Here is a 16,629-nt window from a genome sequence, read left to right as displayed (position 1 = left end):
AGCCAAACAATACATCGCAAATTTCAAGAGCAGCCGGAATGATAACATCTTTTCCAATTGTGTGTGGTTTCTTTGCTTTTGCGATTCACTGAGCAATCAAGTAGGATGCTTTAACAGTTGTTTCCTTGAGAGTAACTCTTGTTTTTAACACTGTCTTCTGTTTAGTGTATTCCGTAGCTTTACGCTCAAAATATTCTTTGGTTTTATTCTGTAGATCTGAATGTCTTTTAGCAAGATGACGATGCAATTTCGTCGGCTTCATAGATTCGTTCGAGAGGATTTGCAAACAAATAACGCACATCGGCAGATATTGGTCATTTGCTGATGGAACGAAACCGTATTTAATATATTCCACATCATATTTTCAAGCATATTTAGTTTTCTTATAAGTAACAACTTTAGTGTCATCTTGATCATAACCGCTTTTGCTGCCACTACTATCTGTTTCTTCATGTGAAGTCGAAAGGCTTGCGTTTTAAAAATGGATCCATTTTAGGGCCTAAACTTCTCTACAAGCCTAAAGTAAACTAAGTCTACTCTAAACAATAAAAAGGTTGACCGAAAAAGTGTGTGACAGTCAAATTTAAATTATTATTGCTTAAATCTCATGCGTCATCGCTTGCATCAGCCAGTGTTAACAGCAACAACTGCATTTGATCCTACTAAAGTACTAAAATAACTAAATTAAACAAAGCGTCTCTAAGCCCTAAAATCCTGCAGCTTGTATCCGTACGTACGGTCTGCCACTAACAATGTGTAAAAAATGCGGTTTATTTTCTAGCCGTTACCCGTGGCTTTGCCCATGTAGAAGTGGAACAGGACAGCGAGGAGGGTCCTGCCGGGATCCCTGCTCCAGATGTCACGCTTCCCCCTTCCCTTGGCACACAGCCTCTGTTTTGGATTAGCGCAATGGGAGAAGTCACAAAATCAACCAGAATGTTTAAGCGAATTCTAGAAAAAAGCCCAATCTATATCTGTTAAGTAGTTCTCTCGTTTGCTAGCTAAGCAGATGTAAGCTACACCCAGAGGCTGGCGTATGAGTTAGGAGTGCCCCGGTCCCCTCCCTTTGGCCTGCTGCATCTCTCTCAGATTCACGCAGATAAATCAGTACCACAAGTGAACTATGATACTTAGTGTGATGAGAGAGGTCGCAAAATCAACCGGAATGTTCAAGCAAATTATAGAAAAAAGCCAGATCTAAATCCGTTAAGTGGTTCTCTCATAAAAAGATGAAAAGCACTGTTCTATATTTTATTTACAGTATATATATATATATATATATATATATATATATACAAGGGGGAGTCAAGCTAAAGTTAGAAAATGGAATTTATTATAAATTGGAATGAACATTAACAAAAATGATAAAGTCATTTCTCAATGTAGTCTCCACCCTTCTCAATGCACTTGCACCACCTGCCTGGAAATAACCAGATTCCAGCAGAATAAAAGGTTTTATCTTGTCCTCACAACCACTCGTGCACTGCTTCCTTCACATGGTCATCTGTCTTGAACTGACAACCACCCAGATGTTTTTTTAGTGGTCCAAAAAGAGACAATGCCAAATCTGGGGGGTAAGGAGGATGTTGCAATACTTGAAACTTCAGTTTCTCCAAACAAGTCTTGGTGTTCTTAACAGTGAGTGGGCAGACACTGTCTTGCAGCAAAAGGATTCCTTGAGACAACAGTCCCCACTGCTTGGATCGAATAGACTTCACATTGGTCTTCAGCAAGTCACAGTAATTTAAAGTAGTGACTGTAGTACCCCTCGGCATGTGGACCCCCCTCGCGTATATACAGTATATATATATATATATATACACAGGTGCTGGTCATAAAATTAGAATATCATGACAAAGTTGATTTATTTCAGTAATTGCATTCAAAAAGTGAAACTTGTATATTAGATTCATTCATTACACACAGACTGATGTATTTCAAATGTTTATTTCTTTTAATTTTGATGATTCTGACAACTAATGAAAGTCACAAATTCAGTATCTCGGAAAATTAGAATATCAATTAAGACCAATGCAAAAAAAGGATTTTTAGAAATGTTGGCCAACTGAAAGGTATGAACATGAAAAGTATGAGCAAGTACAGCACTCAATATTTAGTTGGGGCTCCTTTGGCCTGGATTACTGCAGTAATGCGGCGTGGCATGGAGTCGATCAGTCTGTGGCACTGCTCAGGTGTTATGAAAGCCCATGTTGCTCTGATAGTGGCCTTCAGCTCTTCTGAATTGTTGGGTCTGGTGTATTGCATCTTCCTCTTCACAATACCCCATAGATTTTCTCAGGCGAGTTTGCTGGCCAATCAAGAACAGGGATACCATGGTCCTTAGACCAGGTACTGGTAGCTTTGGCACTGTGTGCAGGTGCCAGGTCTTGTTGGAAAATGGAATCTGCATCTCCATAAAGTTCGTCAGCAGCAGGAAGCATGAAGTGCTCTAAAACTTCCTGGTAGACGGCTGCATTGACCTTGGACCTCAGAAAACACAATGGACCAACACCAGCAGATGACATGGCACCCCAAACCATCACAGACTGTGGAAACTTTACACTGGACCTCAAGCAATGTGGATTCTGTGCCTCTCCTCTCTTCCTCCAGAATCTCGGACCTTGATTTCCAAAGGAAGTGCAAAATTTACTTTCATCAGAGAACATAACTTTGGACCACTCAGCAGCAGTCTAGTCCTTTTTGTCTTTAGCCCAGGCGCGACTCTTCTGACGCTGTCTCTTGTTCAAGAGTGGCAAAACACTATTTTCTACCACATCTTGTCCTTCCCTTTGCCTCTCTATTAATGTGCTTGGACACAGAGCTCTGTGAACAGCCAGCCTCTTTAGCAATGACCTTTTGTGTCTTGCCCTCCTTGTGCCAGGTGTCAATGGTCGTCTTTTGGACAACTGTCGAGTGAGCAGTCTTCCCCATGATTGTGTAGCCTACAGAACTAGACTGAGAGACCATTTAAAGGCTTTTGCAGGTGTTTTGAGTTAATTAGCTGATTAGAGTGTGGCACCAGGTGTCTTCAATATTGAACCTTTTCACAATATTCTAATTTTCCGAGATACTGAATTTGGGACTTTCATTAGTTGTCAGTTATAATCATCAAAATTAAAAGAAATAAACATTTGAAATACATCAGTCTGTGTGTAATGAATGAATCTGATCTACAAGTTTCACTTTGGAATGGAATTATTGAAGTAAATCAACTTTGTCATGATATTCTAATTTTATGACCAGTACCTGTATATATATATATATATATATATATATATATATATATATATATATATATATATATATATATATATATATATATATATATATAAGCATTATCCTCTGATGAATACCCTGGCAGGTGTTGAAAGCTCAGGAATAAAAACTACTTTATGATATGTGATTCATTTTTTCTCCCTTTGTGGTTCTCCATCTGCAAATATGCAAACCGTATCACAGACCTTCTCTTCCATATATATATATATATATATATATATGTATTGTGGCAGTAGGGGGCAGTAGTGCACCCTTGAACCCTCAGGTACAACTCCAGACACCATGTAAAAGTCCAAGACGTTTTTATTTTCGTTTAACACCGTGCACAAAGCACCTTCCACACTACTCAAACTATTAACTATAACAAACACAATTCCCTCAACAATAAACTCTCCTCCTCGCCCAGACACTTGCTCCTCTCCCTCCCAGCTCAGCTCATTGTCTGGACTGAGGCACTGTCCTTTTATAGCCCCTGACCCGGATGTGTTCCTGTCCCAACAGGCCACAGTTCCTTATTCCTTCCAGGTCAGGGCAAACAGTCCTTTTCTTCAACCCGGGAGCACGTTGTTCCTTCCTATCACGTGACCATGACGTACTCCCGGGTCATAGGGCACAAAAGAGCCCATAAGCCCCTGCACAGCGACTCCTGGTGGCCCCCAAGGTATCCAGCAGGGCTGTGTATAAACACTACAAGATCCATAAGGCCCTGCTGGACCTCGGGCACGATCCTGCTGTTGGGAGAGCTCCTCCTGGCGGCCTGGGGGTGTGGACCGGCATGGAAAGCTGGCAATCCTCCACAGTATATATGTCCACACACTCACACAGATAATTACTTGACATATGATCAAGAAAGACAATACACATGTATTTACTGTAATTATCCAGTTTACTGATACCATATTTTCCCTGAACATGATCAGCATATATTCTGCTACTTATTTAATCTTTCCATTAGTTTGGTATTTCTCTAGAATAACCAAAAATATCTCTTGGAACACTTCTTGGGATTTTACACTGCACACCAAATTTTAAAGATCATGTTTTTTCTGTATTATCTTTCCAGTGTTTGGTGTGGGATTATGATTCACGAGGAAAACATGACTTCATTGGTGAGTTTTATGCCACCTTTGGGGAGATGCAAAAGGTCATGAGTGGTAACAAGGTGAGTGAAAAGTATTTCTTTTTAAAACATACATGTTTATCTTGCAAGACATTTCTTCTGAAGACTGATAATTGTCAATATGAATGATTTACTAAAATGCGTACTGGATAGCTGTGAAATCAGGGTGTTGTATTTATTTCCTCAACTATATTTTTTTTATCCAGGACAAATGGCACATTTTGATTGTGTCATATCTAGGCTGTTTGCCCCATAAAAAAAGAAAATATTCAATATGTTATAGTTTTTTTGACAGAAGTTAATTGGGGAAGTGTTTACAGATTGGTGAGAATGAAATCTGTATAATCTATATTAAATATAGATGCATCTCTATATTTGTCTGTAACAAAGGTCAGCTGGGACTGTGTCAATCCAAAATATAAACTGAAGAAGAGGAACTACAAAAACTCTGGAGTGGTTATTCTAACTGACCTGAAGGTAAAGTGATGTTTTCATTAGTATTACAAGACATTTTGCTTATTTTGTTTTTCTTTGTTAAGTCAGCTTTACCAATTAGACCTCATTTAAGATACAATCCATCCATCCATTATCCAACCTGCTATATCCTAACTACAGGGTCACGGGGGTCTGCTGGAGCCAATCCCAGCCAACACAGGGCGCAAGGCAGGAAACAAACCCTGGGCAGGGCACCAGCCTTCTGCAGGGCATGCGCACACACACACACACACACAACACATGGCACACACTAGGGACAATTTAGAATTGCCAATGCACCTAACCTGCATGTCTTTGGACTGTGGGAGTAAACTGGAGCAAATTCCATGCAGGGAGGACCCAGGAAGCGAACCCGGTCTCCTAACTGTGAGGCAGCAGCGCTACCCACTGCGCCACCATGCCTCCCAAGATACAATCCTATGATGCGAAATTGAGCATATCATTTTATGGATTTTTTTTTTTATTCTGGCCTTGACTGTATCAACACAACTGGGCAAATCTGAGCAGTATTAAGCTTATGTACTGTCTCATGATGGCATTTAGTATAAAATCAGACTTTTTATTACTCAAATGAAAGGGGATTTGTACCTTTTCAGGAGGGTATGAATTCTCACATGTTTACATGTCACTCTTTAGATTTTACTGAACAAATAAATACACTGCCACAACAAACTGATTCATAAAGAAAAAATAACAAATTAATGATCACAGAACGGTTAAAAAAATGTACTTACCGCCACAATATCCTTCTCCCCATCTCATAACGGCAGCCCTAAAGGAGAACCTGTAGGAGTGTTCATGAGACACCTTGTGATGGACCAGAAGAGGTTTTTGCCTTGCCATGACCCTGACGTAAGATAGCCAGAGTAGAAAATGAATGGAGGAATGATTAAGAAGTAAAGTGGGTAGAAACTGAACAAACACCTGCACACTAAAAGATGCCACAACACTAAGGGCATTTCTGAAGTATAACCCACACCAAAGGAAATTTCTAAAACTGCCTTAGACTAAGAAATTGTAATGATAATCTGTGCTCACTGCAGTTCTCCAGAATTAATGTTTGCTATCTTGGCTGTATATCAGTTGTTCTTTCTTTATTGATCAGAGGTTCTATAGAGAAGTGCTGATAATGACTTTTTAGTCATTACCATTGATTTTGTTTTTATTTAGATTGTGTAAAGGTGTTTAATCTACTGTATATCACTGTCAGATGTTCATTTTATTTCACTGAAGTTTAATGCTTACATATACAATTATTGGAAACTTTCTTAAGCATGCTTTCTCCTCCTAATGATTCTTGTATTTTGTGTTGTGCTTGTCTGAAGCTTCATAGAGTATACTCCTTTCTGGATTACATCATGGGAGGATGCCAGATACATTTTACGGTAAGTTGCTATTTTTATCAACTTTTGCTTCTACGCCATGATATTCTTATATTGTCATTCTGTTTGCTTAGGGCAACTGACAAGAGAATTACATGGACAGGAGTATAGTCACAAAAGTTTATTAAGAGTTGCAAATGTAATAAAACAAGTATTAATCAGTCTATACTTCATTTAGCATTTTAAATAATAAACAGTTGATTTTTAATTGGCATTTAAGATTTAATATCATTTTGTAGGCCTCTCACTGCCTGTCAGGAGTTTCCACATCCATCCTGTGTCTCTTTGGGGTTTTTTTTAGCTACTTTAATCTAAGCATATATGTGATAAGGTAATTGGTAACTCTAATTTACCAATTACCCTTTTGCTTAGATTTGTCTCCTAAGCTACAACCAAGCGTCTCAAGATAGATGCCAACCCTCTGGAACCTGAACTAGAAGGTTAGATCAATGGATAGAAAAAGCTGGCCTTGTGTGAGTGTAGGAGTCATCTTTGACACATCGGTGTTCTGCCTGGGGTTGGGACCTGCCCTGTGCCTGCTGCTAAAGATGGTAGACTGTGGATGGAGAAAAAGGAAAAATATATTTGTCAAATTAATAATAATAGTAATTATATAAGATGCACACCATACTTTATACACACTAATGGGATAATGGAGAACAAAACTAAATGTGACATACAAAAATAACCGGATTGGTAAAAAATATATATTTATTGATGAATTACAGCATTCTAAACATTGTCACCTTCTATATACTCCCTCTCCCGATCTCTACACCGCTCTGTACGTTTCTTTCATTGAATGAAACAGTGCTGGAAGTCTTCTTGTTTGAGGCTCTTCAACAGGCTTGCCGTTTCTGTCTTCACTTCATCCATTGAAGAAAAATGTGATCCCTTCAGGTCACTTTTGATTTTCGGGAACATTTAAAAATCACAGGGAGCTACATCGAGTGAATAGGGAGGATGTTCGAGGACAGGAATGTTTTGTCAGTCAAAAACCGCTTAACAGAAAAAGAGAAAATTTGCGAGAGATTTGATGTTGATTCGCTATTCGTTTTTTTTCACCCGACATTATTTTGGCAACTCATGTAGCGATTTATTGTGCAAATACTGACTGGGCTATTCACAGGATATACCTAGCTGGTTGGCGGTTTGAGAGGGCGTGTAGGAAGGGATATAGCTCTATGATTCACGTTTGGCCGACCTCCAGACAGTTTTCCAGGAAAGCCCCAAGCCCAGTCCAGTTTTTTTTGTGTCTTACCTTGTACGTGTCAACAACACATTAATATACACAGATTCAGTAAAATGATGCACCTTCCTAGGTAGACACACTTAGCACTCTCTGGTTCTGTTTCTCAACCCATTATAAAACAGATTAAACAACATGCAATATGGATACAAAATCAAAAACCAAACCCAACAACACACCCTACCACATCAATTCTACAGTATATAGATGACATAAAGATACTGTATATGCAGGAACAAACAAACCATTACAGCAGTTACTAGAAATGATTGAAACATATTCACAAGACATTCACAAGACACTTGACACATGGAAAAAAATGCAGGAAAGGGAATCCTTAGAGAAGGTGGGTAAATCTTTGAAAACGGCTACCAAATGAAGGCTATGGCACATGGTGAACTATACAAATATCTTGGGCTCCAACAAAACAAACTTATACAACAAAAATTAAATATACCCTTAACATAAAAATATACATCACATCTTTCACAGATACTCAAAACACACCTACGTGCATGTGACACAATTAAAGCTGTCAATACATGCGCCATACAAATACTCACATATTCCTTCAGAGTTACACATTGGTCACAAACAGACCTATAACAGCTCCAAAGGAAAACATGAACAATGCTCAAAAAACACAAACAACTCCTACCAAATTGGTCATAGAATGACTCTTCCACATGCTGAGGAAGGAAGTGGTCTCATAAGTATAATTAATTTACACAACACGCAGATTCATCATTTAAGAAAATTCTTCTACATAAAATAGCATACAGTCCATCAATATTACACAAAGCAATAGCTCATGCAGGCACAAACTACACACCACATAACCTACAAATCACAGAGGATATAACAACCGCACAATTTAAAAGAACAAGCTTGGACATCCTCATGAACTTAAACAGCCTTGTGTGGATACGAATGTATCAAAATACAGTAGCTGGATAGGCCATGGTGATATGTTTGGTGTGACAGAGGATTTATGCTAGCAATGCAAAATCAAGTTGGAAATACTGAAGAACTACAGGAAAGACATTCTTAATGGATGCTAACATTGCAGACAATACATGCAGATGTCGCCAGAAGGAGCAAGGAACAATCCAATACAGCACTACTGACACAGATAAACTACATGCACGACACAGTAAGACGACAAATATTACACATCAAGTACTGACACTACAACACAAGCTAGCAGACACATACAAACAAAATTATAAATACACCCTGACCACTGTACTAGAAAATGACACACGTAAACTATACTGGGACAGAACTATACTGACCGACCAAACTATTCACCATATCTATCTATCTATCTATCTATCTATCTATCTATCTATCTATCTATCTATCTATCTATCTATCTATCGATCTATCTACCTATCTATCTATCTATCTATCTAAACAAAATAAAACCACATATACTATTGACGATTCTATGCCAAACACACCCAACTTACAAAATTCACACACAAATAAAATGCAGTGCACAGAACTGACAGAAAATATGCCGTTTATGGAGAATTGTCAAAGTTATCATTGTAAACATTGTTGTATCCACCACTGGTGTCATCCCATACACACAAAACAAAAGCCTCCAGTCATTACATATAAACCAATACACATATACCAGAAAGCAGCTATTTTAAATACATGTCACATGGTAAGAAAAACCCTTAACAGAAAAACAATCCCTAAATTATATACACGCACCACGTAAAACTGCTGTATATCTAGGTCTAGGCTTGAGATAAGTGGTAGCAATGGAACTATCCCAGAATATACTTTGAATAATTATAATAATAATATCAATATGTTCCTAAAACAAACATACAAATAAATAAACAAATGGCTGGATCTGTTATAACTAGCACAACAAAATGCCTATTTAATAAAAAGGCCACAATGGTACAATGATTAAGTCTGTTTATTTTGATCACGTTGTTCACCAGCTCTTACAACCCTTTTTCTTTATATGTCTTGTTACCTTTGTTCATCAGAGTTTGTAGCGCTTAAATCCATCTTTCTTTGTGCTTCTTGTTGCCTTTGTTCATCGGACATTCCACCTCTCTTGTGGACATTATGTGCAGCCATGGATGCAGGACATTGAACTTTGGATGCTTTGTTGTTTCATATATACTGTATATAGAGAGATGTTGATTCCAAAGTGGCTTGTACAATACTCTAAAACAGTAATGTTTATCCTTCTGTATTAAAGTAAGCATGCTACATCTTAATACTTTGAAATTGAATCCATCTAAAACTATCTTTGATAAATCCACTTCCTGAGCCAACATTCTTGTTGTCCCCTGTGATGGATAAGCAGGATAGAAGATGGATGGACTTTTCTATAAAGAGTTGCTGCCACCGAGATCTTAAGCAGATATAATTAGGCACATGAAGACCACGGTCAGTCTATTCAAAGACTCCTCCTATACATACAAACAATAAGCTAATTTAAAGTAACCCATTAACATTACATGCAAGTTGTTATCATTTGGGAGGAAACCCTGAGCCATCTGAGGCAGACACTGAGAAGCCATACAAACTCCATACAGACTGATCAGTTGGAAAACTAAACTCAACTCCCTAGAGGTGTGAGGCAGCAGTAACTTTAGTTCCAGCTTAGCACTCTATATGTGAAATTACTCTTTCATAAATTACATTATTGTATATTCTACTTTTTATTCATAGTTTTATTAAGGCTGGAAGTGGAAAGACTGCCCATTTTTCTTACTGTAAATTTTTACTTTTCAGGAAATATTAAACACTCAGTATGCAGCAAGGCAAACTCATGCTATTTCTCCTTCTAAATACTTTCAGTTTATTAAAGAAATTATTCTGTAGTACTTTTCACATGACACATTTGCAGATAATGTTTCATCCAAAAATATTTAATGTTCTAATTTCCTTGCAAATGAAGCATGCACGGTATTGTCAAATAACATTAATATATTAGCTAGGCTGGAGATAACAGTAAAAGTCCTTAACGTCTCAGTGATATTTCTAGGGAAATTTTCCATTCATTTGCATTATTTTAGAATGGCAATAATTCAAAACGCATTTTAAAAAGTCCTATCTATCAGATCCCATAAATTGTGTTTTTATGATATTTCATACATTCAGCTTTCAGCCTATACATGCTGCTTATAATCAATGTAATATAAAGAAAATGACAGGTTGGCTACAACTTTGAAGTGTTACATTTTTATACTTGAGTTGAAGTAAGACATCTGAGCCCTTGGCAATGGGAACACTGACATTGGATCTAATATAAGAAGTATATGAAATGTAGACTAAGGAAATTGCTGTTGAAAAGCTGAGCTTTTAATGTCAGTCGCAGTACATCCAATTCAGGGTACATATTATTAATTACAGTTTGCTATCGCACCATTATCTGCTGCTGCTGCATCATTTGTATGTAATTTAAGAATTTACAATATAACCCTTAGCATTTTCAACTTTTTAATTTGTACCTTTTCATAAAAGACCTGATTGCCTGCTCTGTCGTACAGTTATAATGAAGGCTGGATTCTGGACTTACCAGGCCTATTGTTCCCATTTACAAATTTAGTGAATGAGCAGGAAACAGCGAATAAATGTGCATGAAAGTTAATCTTCTCTGTAAATGTCTGTCCTCTTTTAGGTTGCCATTGACTTCACAGCTTCTAATGGAGATCCTCGTAACAGTTGCTCTCTCCACTACATCAATCCCTACCAACCCAATGAGTATCTGAAAGCTTTGATCGCAGTGGGGGAAATCTGCCAGGACTATGACAGGTATCTATTATTCATCACAGAGTGCTGTTAATCAGCAGTCCCCATGTTAGAGCAACAGGAGAGCATCCTGAGGTGTCTGTGTGGTTCTCTCCTAATAGATGTGCCTGCCTTGAATCCTAAGCCTGCGGAATTAAGATGTGCTTTTCTGAAGTTTACTTTAGGATGTACAGTACTTTGAGATTATTGTGCACTTATTGATAATTTCCCATTTAACTGTCTTTTTTAAACATTTACCATATTTGTATCTGTTGCCTACAACAAACAGTGACGCATACACCAGGAGAACCTCTCTTCATATTGTTTCATGGAAAAAACATTGTAAGAGGTGTTTAGATTCATAAAATTGTAGCGGTCAGGTGCCGCAAAGATTTACACCGTCAAGATGATGGTGATATTTTTATTTTTTATAGTGGATCCCAGGGACATTCCCAGTCTTGGCTTGACCCGCACACACTCCCAATAGAGACAAAAATACAGCACACTGGGGAATAACAATAATTAAAGAATGTATTGAAATTAAATAATATAAATGAAACCAATAATACCACCCCAGTACCCCTACGGCGATATTACATTAAACATATAAACACAAACACCACACAGCAAAGTCCATGGAATACCAAAGCGGATGTCCTGAGAGATGACGATAGTAAGTCCAGAGATCTGCACGCTGCAAGGGAATGAAAAACAGTCCTACCGGTAGCCACTGTAAGGGTGAAGATGGATGGGTGGTTCAGGAGTGCTCCTTTTCTTGTGGGGAAACCAATGAATCCATAATCAATCCTCAGGACACAGGTAGACAGAAGACAATCCAGACCTCAACAACGAATACAATCCAGGACACAAAACTAATTACGGCTTAAACAACAGAAGGCAGTCACAGTTAAACTGAACCAAAATACAACAACAAAACACACCATCCACTCCTTTGGCCACCTGCCCTCCTTTTAAACTACTCTGACCACCTTTGACCCCAACAGCCCTTACAGGGACTGCTGGGAGATGCAGTTTTAATTCATAGTAGCACTGCTACAAAATCACAAAAACCTGGGGCCAGATTTATAAAACTTATGCATGCACAAAGTAGAGGCCCAAAATTTGCATGTGCAACTTTCTCCCACAAAAGCCGGGATTAATCAAACAAAACTTGCGTATATTTACAGCAGCTCTGACCCATCCATACACAACATTTTTGAGAAACTGGGAAATAAGGACACTGTTGATCAAGATGGGAAATGCAGCCAAATCAGCTAAATGACAAGTCATTCGTGTAATAATTAATATGACCGACCCGTTATTATGATGTATGTTGACGTGACAAACATATTATCTCCTCCAAAGTGATGAAAATAAGATGAAGACTGTATTTTATTTGACTTTTAAGAGGACCAATGCCGAGAATTCACACTGAAGAACTATTTTAGCTGTTTGACAGTTCTCAGGGAACTGGCCGGCAGTTAAGGAATATCTCAGCCAAGCTTTACCCATTAAATGACCAACAAGGCACTACCTTCAGTTTTTGTATAGTGTGAGTATACATACATAAAACATAACATGTTTTTGCCAAAATAAAAAGACAATTTGCAGCAGTGTCTGGTTATCCTAACATAATTGGAGCAATTTACTGAACACGTACTACAATAAGAGTATCTAGCGAGAATGAAGCTGCTTCTGTTAACCATAAGCACTTACATTCCAGTAACGCACAATTCATCTGTTATGTGAAGATGTGACTGACAAACATTGTGGCCTGGGTCGACCCGTGATTCATTTATTTTGAGGCAAAGCAGTGCTAGACGATGATGTAAATATTATGGCTGGCTTGCTGGTAAGGTAATTGGCTGAACTCTCATTTCCTCAAATGGCCTGTCTGTATTATTCACTGTATCAGAAATCATCTCAGTACACGTGGCTGGTGATTGTGTCTGCCAGCTTAGGTGCTGGTACCTTACACCTGTCCCAAACCCCCAGAATACAGAGAAGAGATTTCCACACATTCTTGCGCGATCACTTAAGGTGCGTAGCATAAGACAGCGATGTTTTGATATGTCAGCTGGGAGGCTGCTTTGCCAGCCACTGAACATCTGCAGCATCGTGACTTGATATGTAGGAGGTTGACTAACACAGTCCATATATGGTTGTTTTAGGGTGACAACCAGGCAGGACGTTCACATACGTACATTTACAAGATGACTGTGATTTATAAAGGTAGATTGCATACAAACGTATGTATGCCCGGTTTTAGAAATCAGATTTCGTTGGTGTACATATTTTCCTGTTTTCTGATTTGCGCATATTTCCACGCTCGAATTCACACAAAGTTTTATGAATGAGACCCCTGGTGCGTCGAATTAGGGACAGTCAAGGGTTTCTAATACTAATTTTGGCCATTTAGCAGATTTTTCTATTTTCAAGGAAACAAGTGGTGATGCAGTCAGTAGCTAAGTAGAAACTGTAGATATCCCTTGAAAAATCAAAGGTATGGGTTCTTGATGCAAATGTCACAAAGTCAATAACCTCTTTAATGCTGCATTCTTTACAGTGTGTGTCAATGACAATGAAAATGCCAATTTCGCATTTATCAGTTTCATTGCCTTTAGAGTCTAATAAGATCACAACATCCTGAAAGATTGAATTTTATGTGGTTTTTGCTGAAACAGATCATATGAGATTTTTTAAATAATAGTTGGTGTGTGTGTGAGTTGCCCAGAGGGTAACTTTAGTCAGAACTTTTTAAAACGTCTATTAATGTCCTTTTGCATATGATTTTATATTTGTAAAAAATACATTATTTAAAAAATGGAATAAGCAATAGGAATCATATTTTCTAGTTTCCTTTCTTCATTAGTAATAAATCAACAAAGTTACCTTGATAAAGGACTGGTAACTGGAGAAAATTACTGAAAAACATAGCAATATTGTGCAGCAGAGGAGCAAACAGCACCACATTAGGTTTATAATGTCTCTTCACCACTGTTGATGTTGAAAGCATCACTTATTGGCAACATCATGCTAATAGGAACGAGAGGTCAACAAGAATTCAAGGAGTTCAAAGTGCATTTGTTTTAAGAATATGAACTGACTCTGCAGGTGGAGCAGAGAAGCAGCGGTTAATATTGCTACCTCACAGCTCCAGAGTCGTGGGTTTATATCAGTGCTAGAGTGGAGTTTATATGTGCTGTCCGTGTCTGCATGAGTGTCACATCCCAAGGACAGGCAGGTTAGGTTAATCGCAGTTTCTCAACCTTTAAGTATTTGCGACCCGAGTTTTCATAAGAGTTTTAATCGTGCCCCCCTAACATTTTTTTGAAGTGTAGATGCATATTTTATTATACCTACTTAACTTTTATTGACATTTATCTAACTCTATATTTATTGTTCTAGTATCAGAATGTAGTTTAAGTTAATTTGTTTTGGTTTCAACAGATGTTTTTTTCATATTTTTGATTCTTGTTTTCTTTTTTTCACATCTTCGCGCCCTCCTTTTTGTTACTTCACACCCCCCTAGGGGGGCCCGCCCCACAGTTTGAGAACCACTGGGTTAATCGCAGTGTCTAAAACCGCCCAAAGTGAATGAGTGTAGGTGCGTGGATGTGTGTGTGCATTGAGTGATCGACAACCCTGACCAGTCAATGCTGAAAGAACATAAAACCAAAACTTATCAGCAACAGCATGCCAATAGGAATGAGAAGTCAACAATGAGTTTATTTTAATAATATAAATTATTATGGTTCTTACAACTGTGAATAGAATTAGTCGGTTTAATAATCGACAGATGGACTCCATATTGCACTATAGAAAGTCAGGTTGAATAAAAAGTTATTGAAAACCTTTTAAAAACCCCACTTATTTAAAATGTCTTGCAGCCAATAATAAATGACAACACAAAACATTCCTTTGGCACTCTGTCTCGTTTTTCTCCTGGCTTACAGCAAATACTCTATCCATGACCCTGATTCGGATGGCTGAATACATTATTGCTTGCGGAAACCGAAACGGTTTCCTTAACTTTTCAGAGTAACAAAGAGATTAGTGCCGATGAGCCCCACAGAATTTGTACAATTTACTAAAAAATGGCCACTTTATTAGGTACACCTACTGTGAAAGAACGAATCTCAACTCTTTTTAAAAAAGGTTTGGGGCAGCCACCCGTATATTGTTCCTAGCTGCAAAAGGATTAAATTCAACACAGCAATGTTGCTTGTTTGAGTTCCCACACTGAACTGATTTAGTTAGCCAAGATGGAGAACTTTATATTCTGTAACCAGGAAGTAACGTCAGTCTGGGTGCTGAAACAGGAAGTGATGTCAGGCAGGTTTTCCCATATTTGATCTGCAAAAATAACAGACAAAGGTTTAGAGCACCCCGTCACGCCCTGGCCTGGCGGGTAATCACCTCCACTTGGTCCCTTCAGCTCGCTCCTAGTCGCACGTGTGTGACACTACCTAATAGTGATTTGGTTCCCCCATTTACTTCATGATCTGATTATATGGGGCACAAACTTGAAAATGTGTTGAAAATTTAACACAGGGATAATAGCGCATGTCAAATTCCTGTTCCAGATTAACTGCCGATGCATCTCTGCTTCAAGGAGTCTGCTTCAAGAGATTCTCAGGTGATCTGAGATATGGTCAGTGAGTGAGTGAGTGAGTAAGATGAATTCACTCTCATGGCCTAGAAACTATTCTCGATTGTTGTACCCTTTTAGCTGTTAAAAGTGAAATGGATTCAACTGCACACACAAAGACAGCCACCTGATTGTCAATGCTGTTTTGGTATCTCGTGACATTAAAAGTATACTACACATATCAAGGGAAGCAAGGTGTGCAATTAAAATACCCTAACGCCATTACACTACCAACACCAGCCTACACCGCTTTCATTAACACATGAATTTTTGCCATATCCCTGTTTTTACATACTGCATTTTACATCTGTGTAACTCTGGGCATTTTTTACAGTCCTCCAGCGTCAGCTCTATGTGGTCATTAGCTCACACTAACTGCTGCTTCTTGTTTTTCAATGCTAAGAATGGAACTCATTTGGGATGTGGGCTACTATGCCACACCCATGGCAAGGTACACTAAATTGTACACCCTGTTCTGCCTTTTCTGGTAATTTGGAAATGTATATGTCTTATGGTAGCGCTGTTGTTCTCAGCACAAGCGATGTTAATCCTTTCATCATTTGCCTTTATTTGACTACAGCGCTACTGTTGGATGGGTGGGTCCATTCTCAACAAGAGTGTTGATTATGATCCCCTCATTACAGCATGTCTGGCACAGATGCCCATACCACATTCAGTACCACTTAAA

The 16,629-nt window shown here is 38.3% G+C and overlaps 1 protein-coding gene across 1 annotated transcript in view; it reads left to right on the top strand.

The window, feature by feature from the left end:
• Positions 1 to 16,629, top strand: part of cpne7 (copine VII) — a 263,075-nt gene that overhangs the window by 180,757 nt on the left and 65,689 nt on the right. The window contains exons 8-11 of the mRNA XM_039763335.1: positions 4,340 to 4,438; positions 4,787 to 4,873; positions 6,217 to 6,276; positions 11,181 to 11,314. Of these exons, the coding sequence (XP_039619269.1) occupies positions 4,340 to 4,438; positions 4,787 to 4,873; positions 6,217 to 6,276; positions 11,181 to 11,314 (380 nt within the window). The remainder of the gene's footprint in view (positions 1 to 4,339; positions 4,439 to 4,786; positions 4,874 to 6,216; positions 6,277 to 11,180; positions 11,315 to 16,629) is intronic.

This window comes from Polypterus senegalus, chromosome 9, assembly GCF_016835505.1.
Source record: "Polypterus senegalus isolate Bchr_013 chromosome 9, ASM1683550v1, whole genome shotgun sequence".
Lineage (NCBI taxonomy): Eukaryota > Metazoa > Chordata > Cladistia > Polypteriformes > Polypteridae > Polypterus > Polypterus senegalus.
Note: the sequence above shows the minus strand (reverse complement) of the source record. Positions and strands in the feature narration are given on the sequence as shown.